This window comes from Pan troglodytes, chromosome 1 (genome assembly GCF_028858775.2).
Source record: "Pan troglodytes isolate AG18354 chromosome 1, NHGRI_mPanTro3-v2.0_pri, whole genome shotgun sequence".
NCBI lineage: Eukaryota > Metazoa > Chordata > Mammalia > Primates > Hominidae > Pan > Pan troglodytes.
The window spans coordinates 75,330,298-75,346,348 of record NC_072398.2 but is presented as its reverse complement, the minus strand read 5'-3'; the positions used below and the strand labels follow the sequence as shown (position 1 = coordinate 75,346,348).

General features: G+C 35.2%; 1 protein-coding gene and 1 pseudogene across 4 annotated transcripts in view; both read left to right on the top strand.

Moving 5' to 3' along the window:
- The window catches only part of KLHL20 (kelch like family member 20), a 70,599-nt gene that overhangs the window by 26,382 nt on the left and 28,166 nt on the right, over nt 1–16,051 (top strand). For all 4 annotated transcript variants that reach the window (XM_514005.7, XM_009438479.5, XM_016932822.4 and 1 more), the window contains 4 exons: nt 10,205–10,363; nt 11,650–11,744; nt 14,367–14,482; nt 15,420–15,603. In XM_514005.7, coding sequence (XP_514005.2) covers nt 10,205–10,363; nt 11,650–11,744; nt 14,367–14,482; nt 15,420–15,603 — 554 coding nt within the window. The remainder of the gene's footprint in view (nt 1–10,204; nt 10,364–11,649; nt 11,745–14,366; nt 14,483–15,419; nt 15,604–16,051) is intronic.
- On the top strand, nt 46–384 carry LOC107969311 (small ribosomal subunit protein eS27-like; annotated as a pseudogene).

Here is a 16,051-nt window from a genome sequence, read left to right as displayed (position 1 = left end):
TACAATTCAAAATTTTCTGCATGGTAAAACAAAGCAAAACAAAAATTACAAGACAAAAGTCAAAGCCAAGCTGGGGAAAAATATCTGTAAATCGTCCTTTCTGGTGGTGATGACCTTCCCACAAGAACATGCCTCTTGCAAAGGATCTCCTTCATCCCTCTCCAGAAGAGGAGAAGAGGAAACACAAGAAGAAATGCCTGGTTCAGAGCCCCAATTCCTACTTCATGGATGTGGAATGCCCAGGATGCTATAAAATCACCATGGTCTTTAGCCACGCACAAACTGTAGTTTTGTGTGTTGGCTGCTCCACTGTCCTCTGCCAGCCTACAGGAGGAAAAGCAAGGCTTACAAGAAGGATGTTCCTTCAGATGAAAGCAGCACTAAAAGCACTCTGAATCAAGATAAGTGGGAAACCATCTCGATAAACACATTTTGGATAAAAAAAAAATTGTAACTTGTATCATAGACGACATTAATCTCCTTATGTCAAGAGCTTCTGTTGGTCAATAACACAAACCGATGACCTAACAGAAAAATGGGCCATAAACAGAAAAGAAATTCAGATTCCCCTTAAACATATGAAATCTGCTTGTTTAAAATAACTAAAACACAAAACTACATCAAAGTAACATTTTTTATCTATCAGATTACAAATATCCAGAAGTTTTGTACACCCTGTTGGCAAGGCTGTGGGAAATAAGATCATTGCTAGTGTGAGTATAAATTAGTACAACCCTTTTGAAAGGAACTACGGCGGTATCTGTCAAAGTTACACACTTTTTACACACACTATTTTGACTCAGCTTCCTACTTCTGGAAATTTGTACTACAGGTGTACTGGAGAATGGAACAGTTTGGCACCATAAACAAGGTCAACAAATCAATACCAATGAGATCATCTGAGAAAGGGAGAGAGAAGAAAAAAGCCCTAAAATTTTTCCAATATTGAGGGATAAGTGACTGGCAATGGTAACAGGGAATATTTAGAGAGGATAGAAGAAAAGAGCAAGCATGGGTTGTGAGATGCAAAGGAAGAGATTATTTTAAGAAGGATATATACGTATATATACGTGCAGATATATACACATATGTGTATATACGTGTATGTATATACACGTATGTGTATATATGCATATATCGTATGTATATGTGTATATATACATATGTACACATGTATGTATATACATGTGTGTATATATGTAAATATGTATATATACACATATATTTCAGCATATATATATGCTGAAGTAAAAGTTATTAATAGTATTAGGTCCATTGGCCTTAAGAAACATTAAAACATTATAAACATTTTGGTACTACAGAAGAATCTACGCAGGATGCAATCCAGACACCATAAAAAGATTAGTTTGATTGCATAAAAGTTAAAATTTTTTGTTCTTTCCAACATAAAAAGCATCATGAACTAAAAAATCGATGTCAAACTCAGAAAATCTATTTGGAACATACATGACAGAAAAATGGTAATTCCCATGAGCTCATCCAAATTTAATCAGAAAAAAAACCATGAAAAATACAATGGAAAAATAAGCATAGGGTATAATAAGGAATGTGTAAAAAAAAAAAAAAAAGGTGGTCAAAACATGAAAGGATGCTCAACCTCACCTATAATTAAAGAAACATATTTCAAAACAAAATACCACTTTTTTAGCCTTATATTGGAAAAATACTATTTAAACTTTATTTGAAAAATATTCAAATTTATAGGAAATCACAGGAATAAGACAAAACTTTTATGTACGCTTTGTCCAGATTCACCAGTTGTTAACATTTTGCCTCATTTACCTTGTCATTCTTTCCTTGCTCTATGAATATTTTTATCTGGGTAATTGGAGAGTATATTGCCAATATCATATTCCTTTACTCCTGAATTCTCCTATACTCCTTTTATATTCCTTTACTCCTTTACTTTCATATTCCTTTATTCCTGAACACTTACTATGATGGTTGCAAAGTGGTGATTTTTTTTAAAAAAACTCCATTTTCTGTCTACATTCTGCTATAAGAAAGAATTTTTCTTAACCCGTATTCATTGATTAGCACTGTGGACTCATGGCTTATTCTATTCAGTAGATTATTGTCCTTTGTTGCTATTTATTATTTTGATGCATGGTAGGTTCTGGTTTATCCGTCTTGTGTTTCCTTTTGGAAAATTAAATACATATATGTTTTCCTATTTCTATGTCTTTCTTGCATGCTATATATTTTGTTGCACCTTGCCTTTTAATATTTTCTGGAATTCATTCCATATTAGTTGTTTTAGATGGTCCTTGTTTTTCATAGCTGCATTGTACTCCCTGTGTGGATGTACCACTGTTGGTTCAATCAGTCTCCAATGTTTGAGCATTTAGGTAGCTTTAAATATTTTGCCATCACAAATAATGCTGCAATGAATAACATCTTATATGAACATGTCAATATTGTTGGAAGTTTATCTTTAGAATAAATTCCTAGAAATAGGATTGCAAGGCCTAAGTTTAACTTCATTTAAGTATCACCAATTTCTCTTCCATGGGGATTGAATCATTCTAACCAGTAATATATGAGGATAAATGTTTGTCCACAGCCTCACCAACAGATTGTATTGCCAGCCTTTGGAATTTTTGCTAATTTAACAGATAAGAAGGGAATTTCAGTATCATTTTAATGTATACTTCTCTGAAAATAACTAAAGTTGAACATCTTTACTATTTTTAAGGGCCATATGTATAATTTTTGTGAATTGTGTTTTAATGTATTTTGCCCATTTTGCTATTAAGATTTTTGGTTTTTTCTTCAATTTTTTAAAGTTCTCTATATATTAACAGTGTTAGCCTTTTATCCATGATACATGTAACAAATATTTTTTTCCAGTTTGCATGTCTTTCAAGTTTGCTTATTGTATTTTTGATCATACAAAAGTTTTTGGTTTTTTTAAAGTCAAATGTATCAGTCTTTTCTTTTATGGTATCTGGATTTTGAGTCAGAGTTTGAAAGGTGTCCCCAAACCCAGGTTACAGAGAAATTTACACATATTTTTTCTAGCATGTAAATGGTCTTAGTTTATCTTTGTGTATGGTGTGAAATATGGACCTAATTTTATCTTTTTCCAAATGGCCATCTAGTCTAAATACCGTTTATTTAAAAGCCTTTCTTTGCCCCACTGATTTCAGATAGCATCTTTATTATACACTAAATTTCTGTATGTACTTGGTTTTGGACCTTCCATTCTAGGCCATATACCAGTATGATACTGTTTTCTATTTATTATGGCTTAATTACTAAAGTTTTATAATGAATTTTAGTATGTATGCGGTAGGACTAGTAAACCCCTCCCCATCATGTAACTCTTTTGTTTTTCATTGTTTTCCAAGCTTTCTTGCTATTTATTTTTCCAGATGAACTTTAATGTCACCTTATCTAGTTCCAATAAAATAACTTGTTGGCATATTTATTGGGATCATATTAATTTATAAGTAAACTTAAGAACAGTCATTTTATGATGTTGAGTTGTCCTGTCCAATAACAAGATTTTATTTCTTCAATTGTATTTTTGTATCTCTTGGGAACGTTTTATGGTTTTATTCATCTAACTTTTATACATTTCTTTTTTCTTTTCTTTTTTTTTTTGTTTTTTTTGAGACGGAGTCTGGCTGTGTCACCCAGGGTGGAGTGCAATGACGTGACCTCCACTCACTGCAACCTCCGTTCAAGCAATTCTCCTGCCTCAGCTTCCCGGGAAGCTGAGATTACAGGCGTGCACCACCAGGCCTGGCTAATTTTTGTATTTTTAGTAGAGACAAGGTTTCACCATGTTGGCCAGGCTGGTCTCGAATGCCTGACCTCAAATGATCCGCCCTCCTTGGCCTCCCAAAGTGCTGAGATTACAGGTGTGAGCCACCCCACCCAGCCTACATTTCCTTTTAAATTCACTTCTTAGTATTTTTTGTTGCTATCAAAAATAGGTTTTTCTCCTCCATTATATCTTCTCACTGGTGATCATTAATGTATATGAAAGCTGCCTCACTGAATTTTTTAATTATTTGTGTTACATTTACCATTGGTTCTTTAGAGTTTTTTTGGAATCCTATTATATCACCTGCATATCAGTAGTTTTATTTCTTCCTTTCCAATTGTTCATGCTTCTAATTGTTTTCTTTTGTCTAGTTGCTTGATAACTCTAGTAAAATGTTAAATAGTAATGGAAATATTGTACATACTTATTTGTTTCTGACATTAGTAGGAATGCCTCTGGTGTTTTCCCATTAAGTAATATACTGGCTTTAGGATTGAGGTATAGATATTTTATCATGTTTAGAAAGTATTTGCTTGAACCCAGGAGGCGGAGGTTGCAGTGAGCTGAGACTGCGCCACTGCACTCCAGCCTGGGCAACAGAGTGAGACTTTGTCTCCAAAAAAAAAAAAGTATTCATGTCCAACAATTCCTATTCTCTTGAATACTTTTTATTAGGAGCAGTGTTGAATTTTGTCAAAGACTTTTTCAGTTTTTATGGAGATAATCATATGAACTTTCTCCTTAAACTCATTAATGTAACTTACATTAATGGAATCCTACAAGTGAAACATCTTTGAATTATTGGCATACACCTTTTGATTGTGGTGGTGTTAGAATCTATTCGCTAATATTCAGTATTTTTACATCAATATTCGTAAATGATATTAGTCTTTAATTTCCTTGTACTGTCTTTGTCAAGTTAAGTATAAATATTATACTTCATGAAAATGAGTTGGAAGTTTTCTTCATATTCTGTGCTCTGAAACAATAAATATACTATGCAGACTATGGTCTGTAAAAGTTTGATAGAATTTCCCTCTGAAATCATCTAGGCTTCGTGCTTTTTTGTAAAGTAATTTATTGTTAAGTTTTTCTGTTTCTTCTATGAAATTTTCTTTCTTTTCAGGCATCAATTTGGGTAAACTGTATTTCCCTAGAAAATTACCAATTTCATCTAGGTTTTCAAATTTATCTGTATAGAGGTATACAAAGTAATCTCTTTAATTTTTAAATTTCTGTAGCAGTGGTTATTTACCCTTAATACTTTGATTTTGTGTGTGTTTTTAATGTTTCTTTCCTGAATAAGTTAACTAATAATCCATTTTAACTTTTTTCAAACAAAGAGGATTTTTTACTTATTAATTAGATCTACCTTTTTGCTTGATTGTATTTCATTCTGGTTTTACCTTTATTATCTTCTTGCTTGTACTTTCTTTTGGCTTATTCTTTTTCTAGCTGTTTGAGTTGAGACTTAATTTATTTTCATTCTTTTGTATTAACTACTATAAGTATTTAAAGCTATTCTTCTCGGATCACTAGTTTTAATATATTTAATTGATTCTAGTCTTTAGTGCTTCATTATCATTGTTTTATAGAAATTCTGTTTATATTTCTGTAACTCAAAAGCTATTAATAATTTTTTTTAATTTCTAGATGGAAGGGTTTTTTGTGTTTTTTAATTTCATTTTTAATTGCTAGTTTTAGTGCACTTTGATCAGTGTTTGCAGTAATTCTACTCTATGAAATTTGCTTTCTTGGTAACCTAATATATGATCAATTTTTCTATTTTATGTGTGCTTGAGAAAAATGTGTATTTTCTAGTTTCTGTTCTCATAATATAGTATTTGATATGTATGCATAAGATATACCTTATTGATTATGTCGCTTGGCTCTTCTATATTCCTTTTTTGTCCTTGGACCTGTGTGTTAAAGTCTCTTATTATCAGTGTGTCTATTTCTCTTTATATCATCTATAGGTAGTTACTGTGTTGCCTTATGCATAATCATAACTTTATGTCTTGATGATAAATTGTGACTTTGAGCTTTGTAAAGTGTTCTCCCTTGTCAGATTTAATTCATTTGTTGTCTAAGTTCTAGTTTGTCTGATATCTGGATTTCAACTCGTTTTCTTATTGTTTCCATTTGACTGTATATATTTGTTCTTCCCATTACTTTTAGCCTGTTCAAAATATGATGTTTTAAGTAATTTTCTTGAATTAGTGTGGAACTGAGTTTTGCTTTATGAGCAGATTTGAAATCCTTTCCTTTAAATAGGCAATTTAAGCCCATTTGCATTTATTGCTCTGACTGATATGTTTGTTTTCAATTCTATCATATTTTTATAAATAGTACCTGATTCAGTTATATTTACTATATTTCTTTTTCTATGTGGAATCTTCTTTGCTTTTTATTTTAATTTCTTTTGGTATATAGGAAAGTTTGTATTTTTGTTCCACTGGTTACTTTTACAAACTAGAAAAAGAAGAGCAAATTAAACCCACAGTAGAAGGAAGAAAATAATAAAGATTAGAATAAAAACCAAGAGCTCTTTAAAAAAAAAAAAATGATGAAACTCCATCTCCATACTGATCAAGAAAAAAAGGAAAGAAGACACAAGTTACCAGTAACAGGAATGAAAGAGAAGATATCACTACAAATTCTTTATACATAAGAAGGATGATGAGGAAATATTATGAACAACATTTTACCTATAAATTCACTGAGATGAAATAGGCAAATTCTCTGAAGAAAACACAAATTACAAAAACTAAGAAGAAACAGAAAAACAGAATAACCCTATATCTATGAAATAAATTGAATTAATAATTTAAAAACCTTCTCACAAAGAAAATGCCAGTCCCAGATGGTGAATTTATCAAACATGTAAAGAAGAAATAACACTAATCCTATGCAAAGTCTTTCAGAAAAGGAGAATGAAGTTACCAACTCATTTTATAAGGCCAGAATTGCCCTGATTGAAACCACAGACACTAAAAGAAAACTACAGATCAGTATCTCTCATGATCTTAGATACAAAAATTCTTAACTATTAGTAAATTAATTCCAACAAAGTATAAAAGGGGAAATACTATGACTTAAGTGTGGTTTATATTATTAATTAATGTTGATAGAATCATTATTTTATACTCACATTTAATTTCTCATTGAAAATAATCTAACTTCTTTAGATGCCTTCGTAACAGACTTGTCTCTTCATTTCTTCCCACTGTTTTCAAATACCAAATCCACTTTCCAAAAATAAAGATTTGCCATCACTGAGGAGCTCCAAAACAATATGCTAAAGGCTTTGGACCCCACTGGGTGCAGCACACCAACATGGCATGTGTATACATATGTAACTAACCTGCACATTGTGCACATGTACCCTAAAACTTAAAGTATAATTTAAAAAATCAGAAAAAAAAGAATTCTCTGCTTCAGAACGTTCTTGGATTATGGTAATATTCTGTATCTTGATTGTGGTCATGTTTACATGAATTTATCAGAACTCATTGAGCTATACACTTAAAATTTTTTTTTAATGTCTTGCTCTAAGTTGCGTTTCAGATCTAAGGTATTCACAAATATCTGAAGAATATTCTTGATAGTAGAGAAAGTTCTGAAATCCCTTCTAGTTCTAATCCTTCCTCCAAAGTGAACCTGATACATACCATATTGAAATCCCAGTAAGGAAATCTTACCCTTGTTTATCGGACTAGCATGGCTCCATGTAGGTGCAAAAGAAGTCATTTGGAGCTTAACATTTGTGACTCATTTAAATTATTTTTGAACTAATCAAATCTGTATTTAATTTTCTCCTACTTCATTAGACCTAGCTTAATTCATACAGTGTTACTCTGCTCATAAACATACATTTTTAAATTGTCTAAACTCAACAACTAAGTTCACCATATACTTGTTAGAACAATTCCAGATGACTTTGCTTAGTCATTCATGTTTGTTTTCAGCTTTATTCATTCTTCAAATAGCATCTACATTCATCTGAAGAAACTAAAAGTAAACTGATTACCATAATCGTGTGGGGCTTAGAGTTCAGATCGCCTCTAAACTCTTATTTAAGAGTAGATATTGTGAAGCATTATTTTCTTAACTTGGTTATTTGATTCAAGGATAGACTTTAGTGCTAGATCTGCCCAAATGGTATATCATTAATATCATTTTACTGGTGCGGGAAAAGGAGAGGTAGCATTTTAGCCAGGCATGTCTATCAAAAGTATTATTTTTACTCTCTGCTCTTAGTGCCAAATATTTTCTCACCCAAATTTTCATATCTTCGTGTCATCTTGCATTTCCATTAAATGAGTTAACACCTTAGTAGATTATTCATAAACTTCAAACTTGGTGATCATTGATATTTATATAACATTTGGTTTATACTCTGATGAAATATAAAAAAAATGTTTAGGCACTTCACAAAGATACACAATACCATACTTCAGTGAAGAAATCACAGAGAAAAATAAGAGGAAAGCAAGATGCAGTCATGACTAAACTTTTGCATGCTGTGAAGACCAATACACTTACTAGAGCTAAGCCCCAAATTTAGCGCTGGACTTTATAGTCCCTCAACACAAGGTTAACAGATAAAATACAGGGCACCCAATTAAATTTAAATTCCAGATAAACAAGTAATTTATAGTATAAGTATGTCTTGTATTTTTGCTTGCCAAACTAAGCCGCCCTACCACAGAGAAAAAAATGCAACCATTCTAATTACTAAATTACCTAAGCAACCTCAGCTAAAATTTAAAGGGTAACTATTTAATTTCCTGAACCTCAGAAAGTCTCTCACTCAGATGGTTTGCAGACTTATGCCATAAAAATTGAAGCATTCATTATTATTTCTGCTATAAATATAACTGGCCTTATGGCCCTTTACTGTTTTGAGATTTGTATTTTTTCCTAATGCACTCGAGAATATTTATTTATTTATTTATTTATTTTCTTGGTGATATGGCCTCACCTGTCTCTCAGGCCAGAGTGCTGTGATGGTGGTACACCTACGGCGTACTGCAGCCTTGACCTCCTGGGCTCAAGTGATCCATTCACCTCAGCCACTGGAGTAGAAGGGACTACAGGCACGCACCACCATGTCCGGCTAATTTTTCTTTTTCTTTTTTTTTTTTTTTTTGAGACGGAGCCTCACTCTGTTGCCCAGGCTGAAGTGAAATGGCGCAATCTTGGCTTACTGCAACCTCTGTCTCCCGTGTTCAAGTGATTCTCCTGCCTCAGGGTTTCACCATGTTGGCCAGGCTAGTCTCAAACTCCTGACCTCAAGTGATCCGCCTGCCTCAGCCTCCTAAAGTGCTGGGGTTACAGGCATGAGCCACCACACCAAGCCTTAGCTAATTTTTTTATTTTTTATTTTTGTAGAAATAAGTTCTCACTATGTTGCCCAGGCTGGTCTCGAATTCCTGAGCTCAAATAGTTCTCCTGCCTCAGCCTCCCAAATTGTTAGGATTACAGGCATGAGCCACCACACTTGGCTAAGGAAAACATTCTTATTAAAATATTTAAATTATTTTTATGACCTATTGCATATTCTGCCAAATATTCTGACTTTTTGATGAGCATGAATATAACCCTGTCCCAAGAGAATCCATCAACTTCATTAGAGGTACTGCCTGCACTAATAGACATCACATGTAGTACAGTCTCGTGAGTAATAATATAACAAACCACGTGAAGGGTAGCAGTGACTGTTTCTTTCCTCTGCGTTGCACCCTGTCCCTTTTACTCTACATTCTGATGAATGGAATTACAAGGTCTTGGAATAGGTGGCTGGCCTGTACAACAAGGTAATATCCTTGTTGCCGTTTCATCTCCATTCTGACAGTTGCCTAGCCTTGGGTAAAGATAAATTATTGGTGTTTGTAGATTCTCACTAGCATATATATTAGAGAGTTTGGTCGTCAGAGTTTTTTCACTGGTCTAATACTCTCCTCATTATATTCATTCTTGTTTACAGAATTGCTGACACTCTTATTCTTTTTTGAAACTGACCCCTTGGTTTTTCTGCCCTAGACACTGCCTATTCAGCAACTAATCTTCTGAAAGCTTTTTCCAACTTTTTATATGCCTCATATATCTGGAGTTATAGTTTGATATAGTTAATTTGTCTTATTTTGAATATAAATTTTTATTTTGATCTTTTATTTTTTAAGTCATTTTTCTTAAATTGCTTGACTCACAAATGATTATTTTTACTAAATTTTAATGGTGTCTTCTGTACCTTCCTTTGTTCTCTTTTCAAATTTTTCCTTTCCTCTGGTATCGTTTGAAACTTCAGCGCATTGTAGAATACGGCTTTGTCCCATAACCCTGAAGAAAAACACTGAGACAATAAATGTGATCACAGGATTTTTTTTCTTCTTACCTAACTTTGAACAGGTAATGGAGAGTGAAGAGTTCATGTTGCTTCCAGCCAATCAACTCATTGATATAATATCCAGTGATGAGCTAAACGTTCGCAGTGAAGAACAAGTGTTCAATGCAGTGATGGCCTGGGTCAAATACAGTATTCAGGAAAGACGTCCTCAATTACCCCAGGTAATGATAGAAATTCTTCTCTAAGAAACTGCTGGCCGGGCATGGTGGCTCATGACTGTAATCCCAGCACTTTGGGAGGCCAAGGCAGGTGGATCACAAGGTCAAGAGATCGAGACCATCCTGGCCAACATGGTGAAACCCTGTCTCTACTAAAAATACAAAAATTAGCTAGGCATTGTGGCGGGCGCCTGTAGTCCCAGCTACTTGGGAACGTGAGGCAGGAGAATCACTTGAAACCAGGAGGCGAAGATTGCAGTGAGCCGAGATCGTGCCACTGTACTCCAGCCTGGCGACAGAGCGAGACTCCGTCTCAAAAAAAAAAAAACTGCTTAGTACTAGATGAGATAATACGTATTTGTCTTGCAAACATAAAACAGTTATCACTCCACATTCGTCTGTAAGAAAGTCCATCTGTTTCCAAATAATCAAGGAAATAAGTATTTAGAAGCATTTTGGTTGCTTATTAATGTGGGCTTTTTGCTCCTTTGCTTTCCCCGTATTTTGGATCAATTCTACTTTTGAATGATAGCACAATTCAAAACTTAAATTGTATAAAATTAACAAAAGAAAGCAAGGATGCTTCTTTTCCTATAGCTTGGAAATCCTACCAGTTTTCCTTCAATATGACTTGGAAATACTACCACACTTTCAAGAGTAAAGACATGATGCATCAGTCATCACTGAGTGATCAGTAGTTCACTTAAGACCCATTCTTGTTATTGTGATTATAGTCTTTAGCAATTCAACAAGATATTCTTCTGGATTGTGAATTAATTTGAGTCCAGCTATAGAAGAGCTTATAATGTCTTGCTGAACGTTTTTAGTAGTTATGCCTTCCTTCCTTCCTTGTTTATGGTATTCAGTGAGATCCCAAAACAATTGGAAGCACAGTAGGGTACCATGGGTCATGTATTCTCTTAAATAGCTTATAGATGAAAGCTCATGCCTTTAATAGTGTTAATTGGCTGGGTGCAGTGGTACAAGCCCATAATCCCAGCACTTGGGAGGATAAGGCAGGCAGATCGCTTGAGCTCAGGTGTTTGAGACCAGCCTGGGCAGCATGGTGATTCCCCGTTTCTACAAAAAAAAAATACAAAAATTTGTTGGGCATGGTGGCATGCACTTGTAGTTGCAGCTACTCTGGGCTGAGGTAGGCACATCAGTTGAGCCCAGGAGATTGAGGCTGCAGTGACCTACGATCATGCCACTGTACTCCAGCCTAGGCAACAGAGTAAGACCTATCTCAAAATTAATTAATTAAAATAATGGTGTTTATTTTCTCATAGGTGCTGCAGCATGTTCGTTTGCCTTTGCTTAGTCCCAAGTTCCTGGTCGGCACAGTAGGCTCTGATCCCCTCATCAAAAGTGATGAAGAATGCAGGTATGAGTGACCCTGGATGGGAAAAATCAACAACTAAGCATTCCTATTTTTTCCTAATTTCCTTATTTGTATTGCTTCCTAAATATTGTATTTTGCAGAGCTGAAACCAGGGCATTAATTTAACAAGGTTTTCTTCTGGGCTAGAGTCAAGAGGAGGAAAAGAAGAAGAGAGAACTGAACTTCCAGTGTTTCATTCCATTAGGTTTTTATGTGTGGTGCTTACTGGTGTAGAAGTGGCAATAAAAAGGTAGATTTCCAAGATTTTAATGCAGGCTTGAATTTAAAGAGTCAATTCTCTGCTAATTTTTTTTTTCCTTAAGATAATTAAATAATGCTGTTGACTCTGTCAATGAACATTTTTTCCTTCCATCACATATGTCTGGTTGGGGAATAGAATCAGCCTTGCTTTCTAAATTGTGGACAGAGTTGAAGATCTGCCACTTTCTAAAGCAGCTGTAGAAAGATTTTCACTAAAACTAGGTGAAGCAGTTTCCAGAGGTTTTTTGACGAAAGAAACTCTTAACTACTTTTACAAAGCGGGGGAAAAAAGCAACCTATTTTACTAGGCTGTCTCTAAAGTATATACAAAATGTAATAAATTACATTCCCAATTTGACAGATTGTAAGATTTAGGTTCAAATCTGAAATCATCTGGGATTTTTAACCATTTTTCCCCAGCATGTCCCAAATATAAAAGTGAAAGAGAACATCCATACTCAGAACTTTGTAAACTACACTGACCTTTGGACCTCCCTTGGTGATTAAAGACATTTAGAATGATCCCTGATTCTAGAATGGTGGTAGGACATGTAGATTCACTTGCATTTCTTCTATAAACTAAAGCCTGTTCTTTTAACAGGAGAGGCTGGAGGGGATTTTAGATGTTTCTATTTTATTTTATTGTATCTTTTTTATATTAATCATTCTTCATTTTTCCGTTTACCATAGACTAGAGTTAAACTAGATTTTTGTATTCTATATTTAAAACACAGACAGGCCGGGCGCAGTGGCTCACGCCTGTAATCCCAGCACTTTGGGAGGCTGAGGTGGGTGTATCACCTGAGGTCAGGAGTTCGAGACCAGCCTCAACATGGAGAAACTGCATCTGTACTAAAAATACAAAAATTAGCTGGACATGGTGGTGCATGCCTGTAATCCCAGCTACTCAGGAGGCTGAGGCAGGAGAATTGCTTGAACCTGGGAGGTGGAGGTTGCGGTGAGCCAAGATCACGCCATTGCACTCCAGCCTGGGCAACAAAAGTGAAACTCAGTCTCAAAAAAAAAAAAAAAACACACACACACAGACAAATGGCAATTAATTCTCCTAAATATTTGCAGTAGCAAAAAGGAAAACCATGTACATTATACATGCTGAAATCTGAAGAAATAATACATAGATGCCCTCCTCCATTAAAAGTAAATCAGATTGTATTGTACTGATTCTGATGCAGAAAGTAAAAGTACTTATGAAGTCACATTTAAAAGAAGACCCTTCCTGATATCCTAACTTCTTTTTGCTGCAGTTTCTTCCTCTATAAAGTGAGGATGATAATAGGGCCTATTCCATAAGGCTGTTGTGAAGATTAAATGAGTTTATATCTATTAAGCACTTAAAACCAGGACTAGCACATAGCTGTAAGTGTTGTTACTACCATTAATTTTGTGTTGGTTTGCTCAATATTATAGCTCTATAGTATTATTTGTAGGAACCCTCAAATGACCTAACAAGCTATTAGGAGATCAAAGTCTTTGTCCTTTTTTTTTTTTTTTTTTTTTTGAGACGGAGTCTCGCTCTGTTGCCAGGCTGGAGTGCAGTGGTGCAATCTCGACTCACTGCAACCTCTGCCTCCCAAGTTCAACCGATTCTCCTGCCTCAGCCTCCTGAGTAGCTGGGACTACAGGCGCGTACCACCACACCTGGCTACTTTTTGTATTTTTAGTAGAGACGGGGTTTCACCATATTGGCCAGGATGGTCTCGATCTCTTGACCTCATGATCCACCACCCCTCAGCCTCCCAAAGTGCTGGGATTACAGGCGTGAGCCACTGCAAAGTCATTACATGTGTAATTACTAGACTCTTCTCTTAAAGTGTCTTAACAAGACAGGAAATTTGTCTCGGTAGACTTGTTGAGAGTAAACCATTCATATGTTACCAGATAGCAAATTTGTGGCAGTACAGTGTTTCTTTTCAGCAATCCGATTTTTGACCCAGTTTTATTACTTTAATCTAGCAAATAACTATTGCCCTGGCTGATGTGCTACCTTGCTAATATCTTGCAGAATCTAATAAAATTTATTAAAAAGTAGTAACTCTGCAGTGTGGTAATCAAATTGTAATTTTTACTTTTCTATAAGTTATTGTTGGCTGTAAGCATGTTGAGCTTTAGGCTAAATTTGCAGTGAGACATGAGTCATGATGGAAATACCAATCAATTCACAACTCAGTTTGACTGGCATTATTGCTTTCATGTTTGTGCCAATTTTAATATTGGCTGGCATTCATGATTTGGTTTGATTTATGCTTGCTTCCCTTTGCCAACCTATATATTCCTAAACTACATTGGGACTTAACTAACAATGTAATTTAGATATTTGGAATAAAGGCAGAATTTTTTCTACAGAGACTTGGTAGATGAGGCTAAAAACTACCTCCTATTGCCGCAAGAACGACCGCTAATGCAAGGACCAAGGACGAGACCACGGAAACCTATCCGATGTGGGGAAGTACTCTTTGCAGGTTTGGATCTTAATATACTGTTAGTAAATTGGGTATTTTCCCAGGTGAGAAATTGTCATTTGAAAAATCCTTTGGACAATTATGATATTTACTGTCATAAGACACAAATAATAAGTCAGCATATAGCTTGACTCATAACCCATGATTCCACACTGATATACTCCAAAAGAGTGCTCTATTCTTTTTTCTCATTCAACACCTTTAATATCTATTTTTATATAAATCCAAAAATGTTGGCTGGTCACAGTGGCTCATGCCTATACAGCTTTCTGGAGGCCAGGCGTTTGAGACCAGCCTGGGCAATATAGGGAGGCCCCATCTTTACAAAAAATAAGAAAAACAATTGGCTGAGTGTGGTAGTGCATGTCTGTAGTCCCAGCTACTTGGGAGGCTGAGACAGGAGGATGGCTTGAGCCTAGGAGGTCAAGGCTGCAGTGAGCTGTGATTGCACCACTGTACTCCAGCCTGGGGAACAGAACAAGATCCTGTCTCAAAAAATAAAAAATAAAAATGTCGTGCAGTAGATGTTTTGTTGAAATGAGTCACATGCATTAATTTATATATCAATGTGCAGCTCATCCCATAATCACATGGAATTGTGAAAAAACATTAAACAATTATAATTTATTTCTCCATTCTATGCATATCCATCTATAATTTCTCCATTCTATCCATATATACATATTATCTCATAATCCTATGTGAATTGGTATCATTGCCTTCCTTTGTAAAATAGGCGTAATACTAACTTATTTACAGAATTAATTAAAGATTATAGCAATCCCAGTGGAATGAGTTGAAGTCATAACTTGCATTTTGACCTACTACTAGAGACATTTGGTGAGTCTAAGCATTAGGTCACAGTGAAGTTAGTAGTGAGTGTTACATTTTATGCTTCAGGATAGGATTCTCTTGACCATTTCTGTTACTTCCCCAGTTGGTGGTTGGTGCAGTGGAGATGCCATTTCCAGTGTTGAACGATATGATCCACAGACCAATGAATGGAGAATGGTGGCTTCAATGAGCAAAAGGAGATGCGGAGTTGGGGTCAGTGTTCTTGATGATCTGTTATATGCAGTAGGAGGCCATGATGGATCCTCTTATCTCAATAGTGTTGAAAGGTGAGTAAGGTCAATCTGTAATTTTCTCTCTACTATTCATATAGTTTTATTTGAGATGTTAATTAGGAAACAAATTGATTTAATGCTTTAGTATTGCATCTGTGGCACTAGTTGGCAACCTAAACAAGTTAGTATGATACACAAATTCTTTATGATCTGGTCTCCGCCTATTTTTCTAGTCTGTCTCCCATGACACACTACCACTCCCTAAGCATGCTACTACAGACACATCAAATTGCCTGCAGTTCCTTGGACATGCTGCACGTCCATTCCAAGTCATACCTCTCTCCTTACATATATGCATGCTGTTCTTTTTTCCCTGGGATACTTCTGCCACTTTAAGACTTACATTTCCTTTGGCCAGGTGCAGTGGCTCATGCCTGTAATCCCAGCTACTCGGGAGGCTGAGGCAGGAGAATGGCCAGAACCTGGGAGGCAGAGCTTGCAG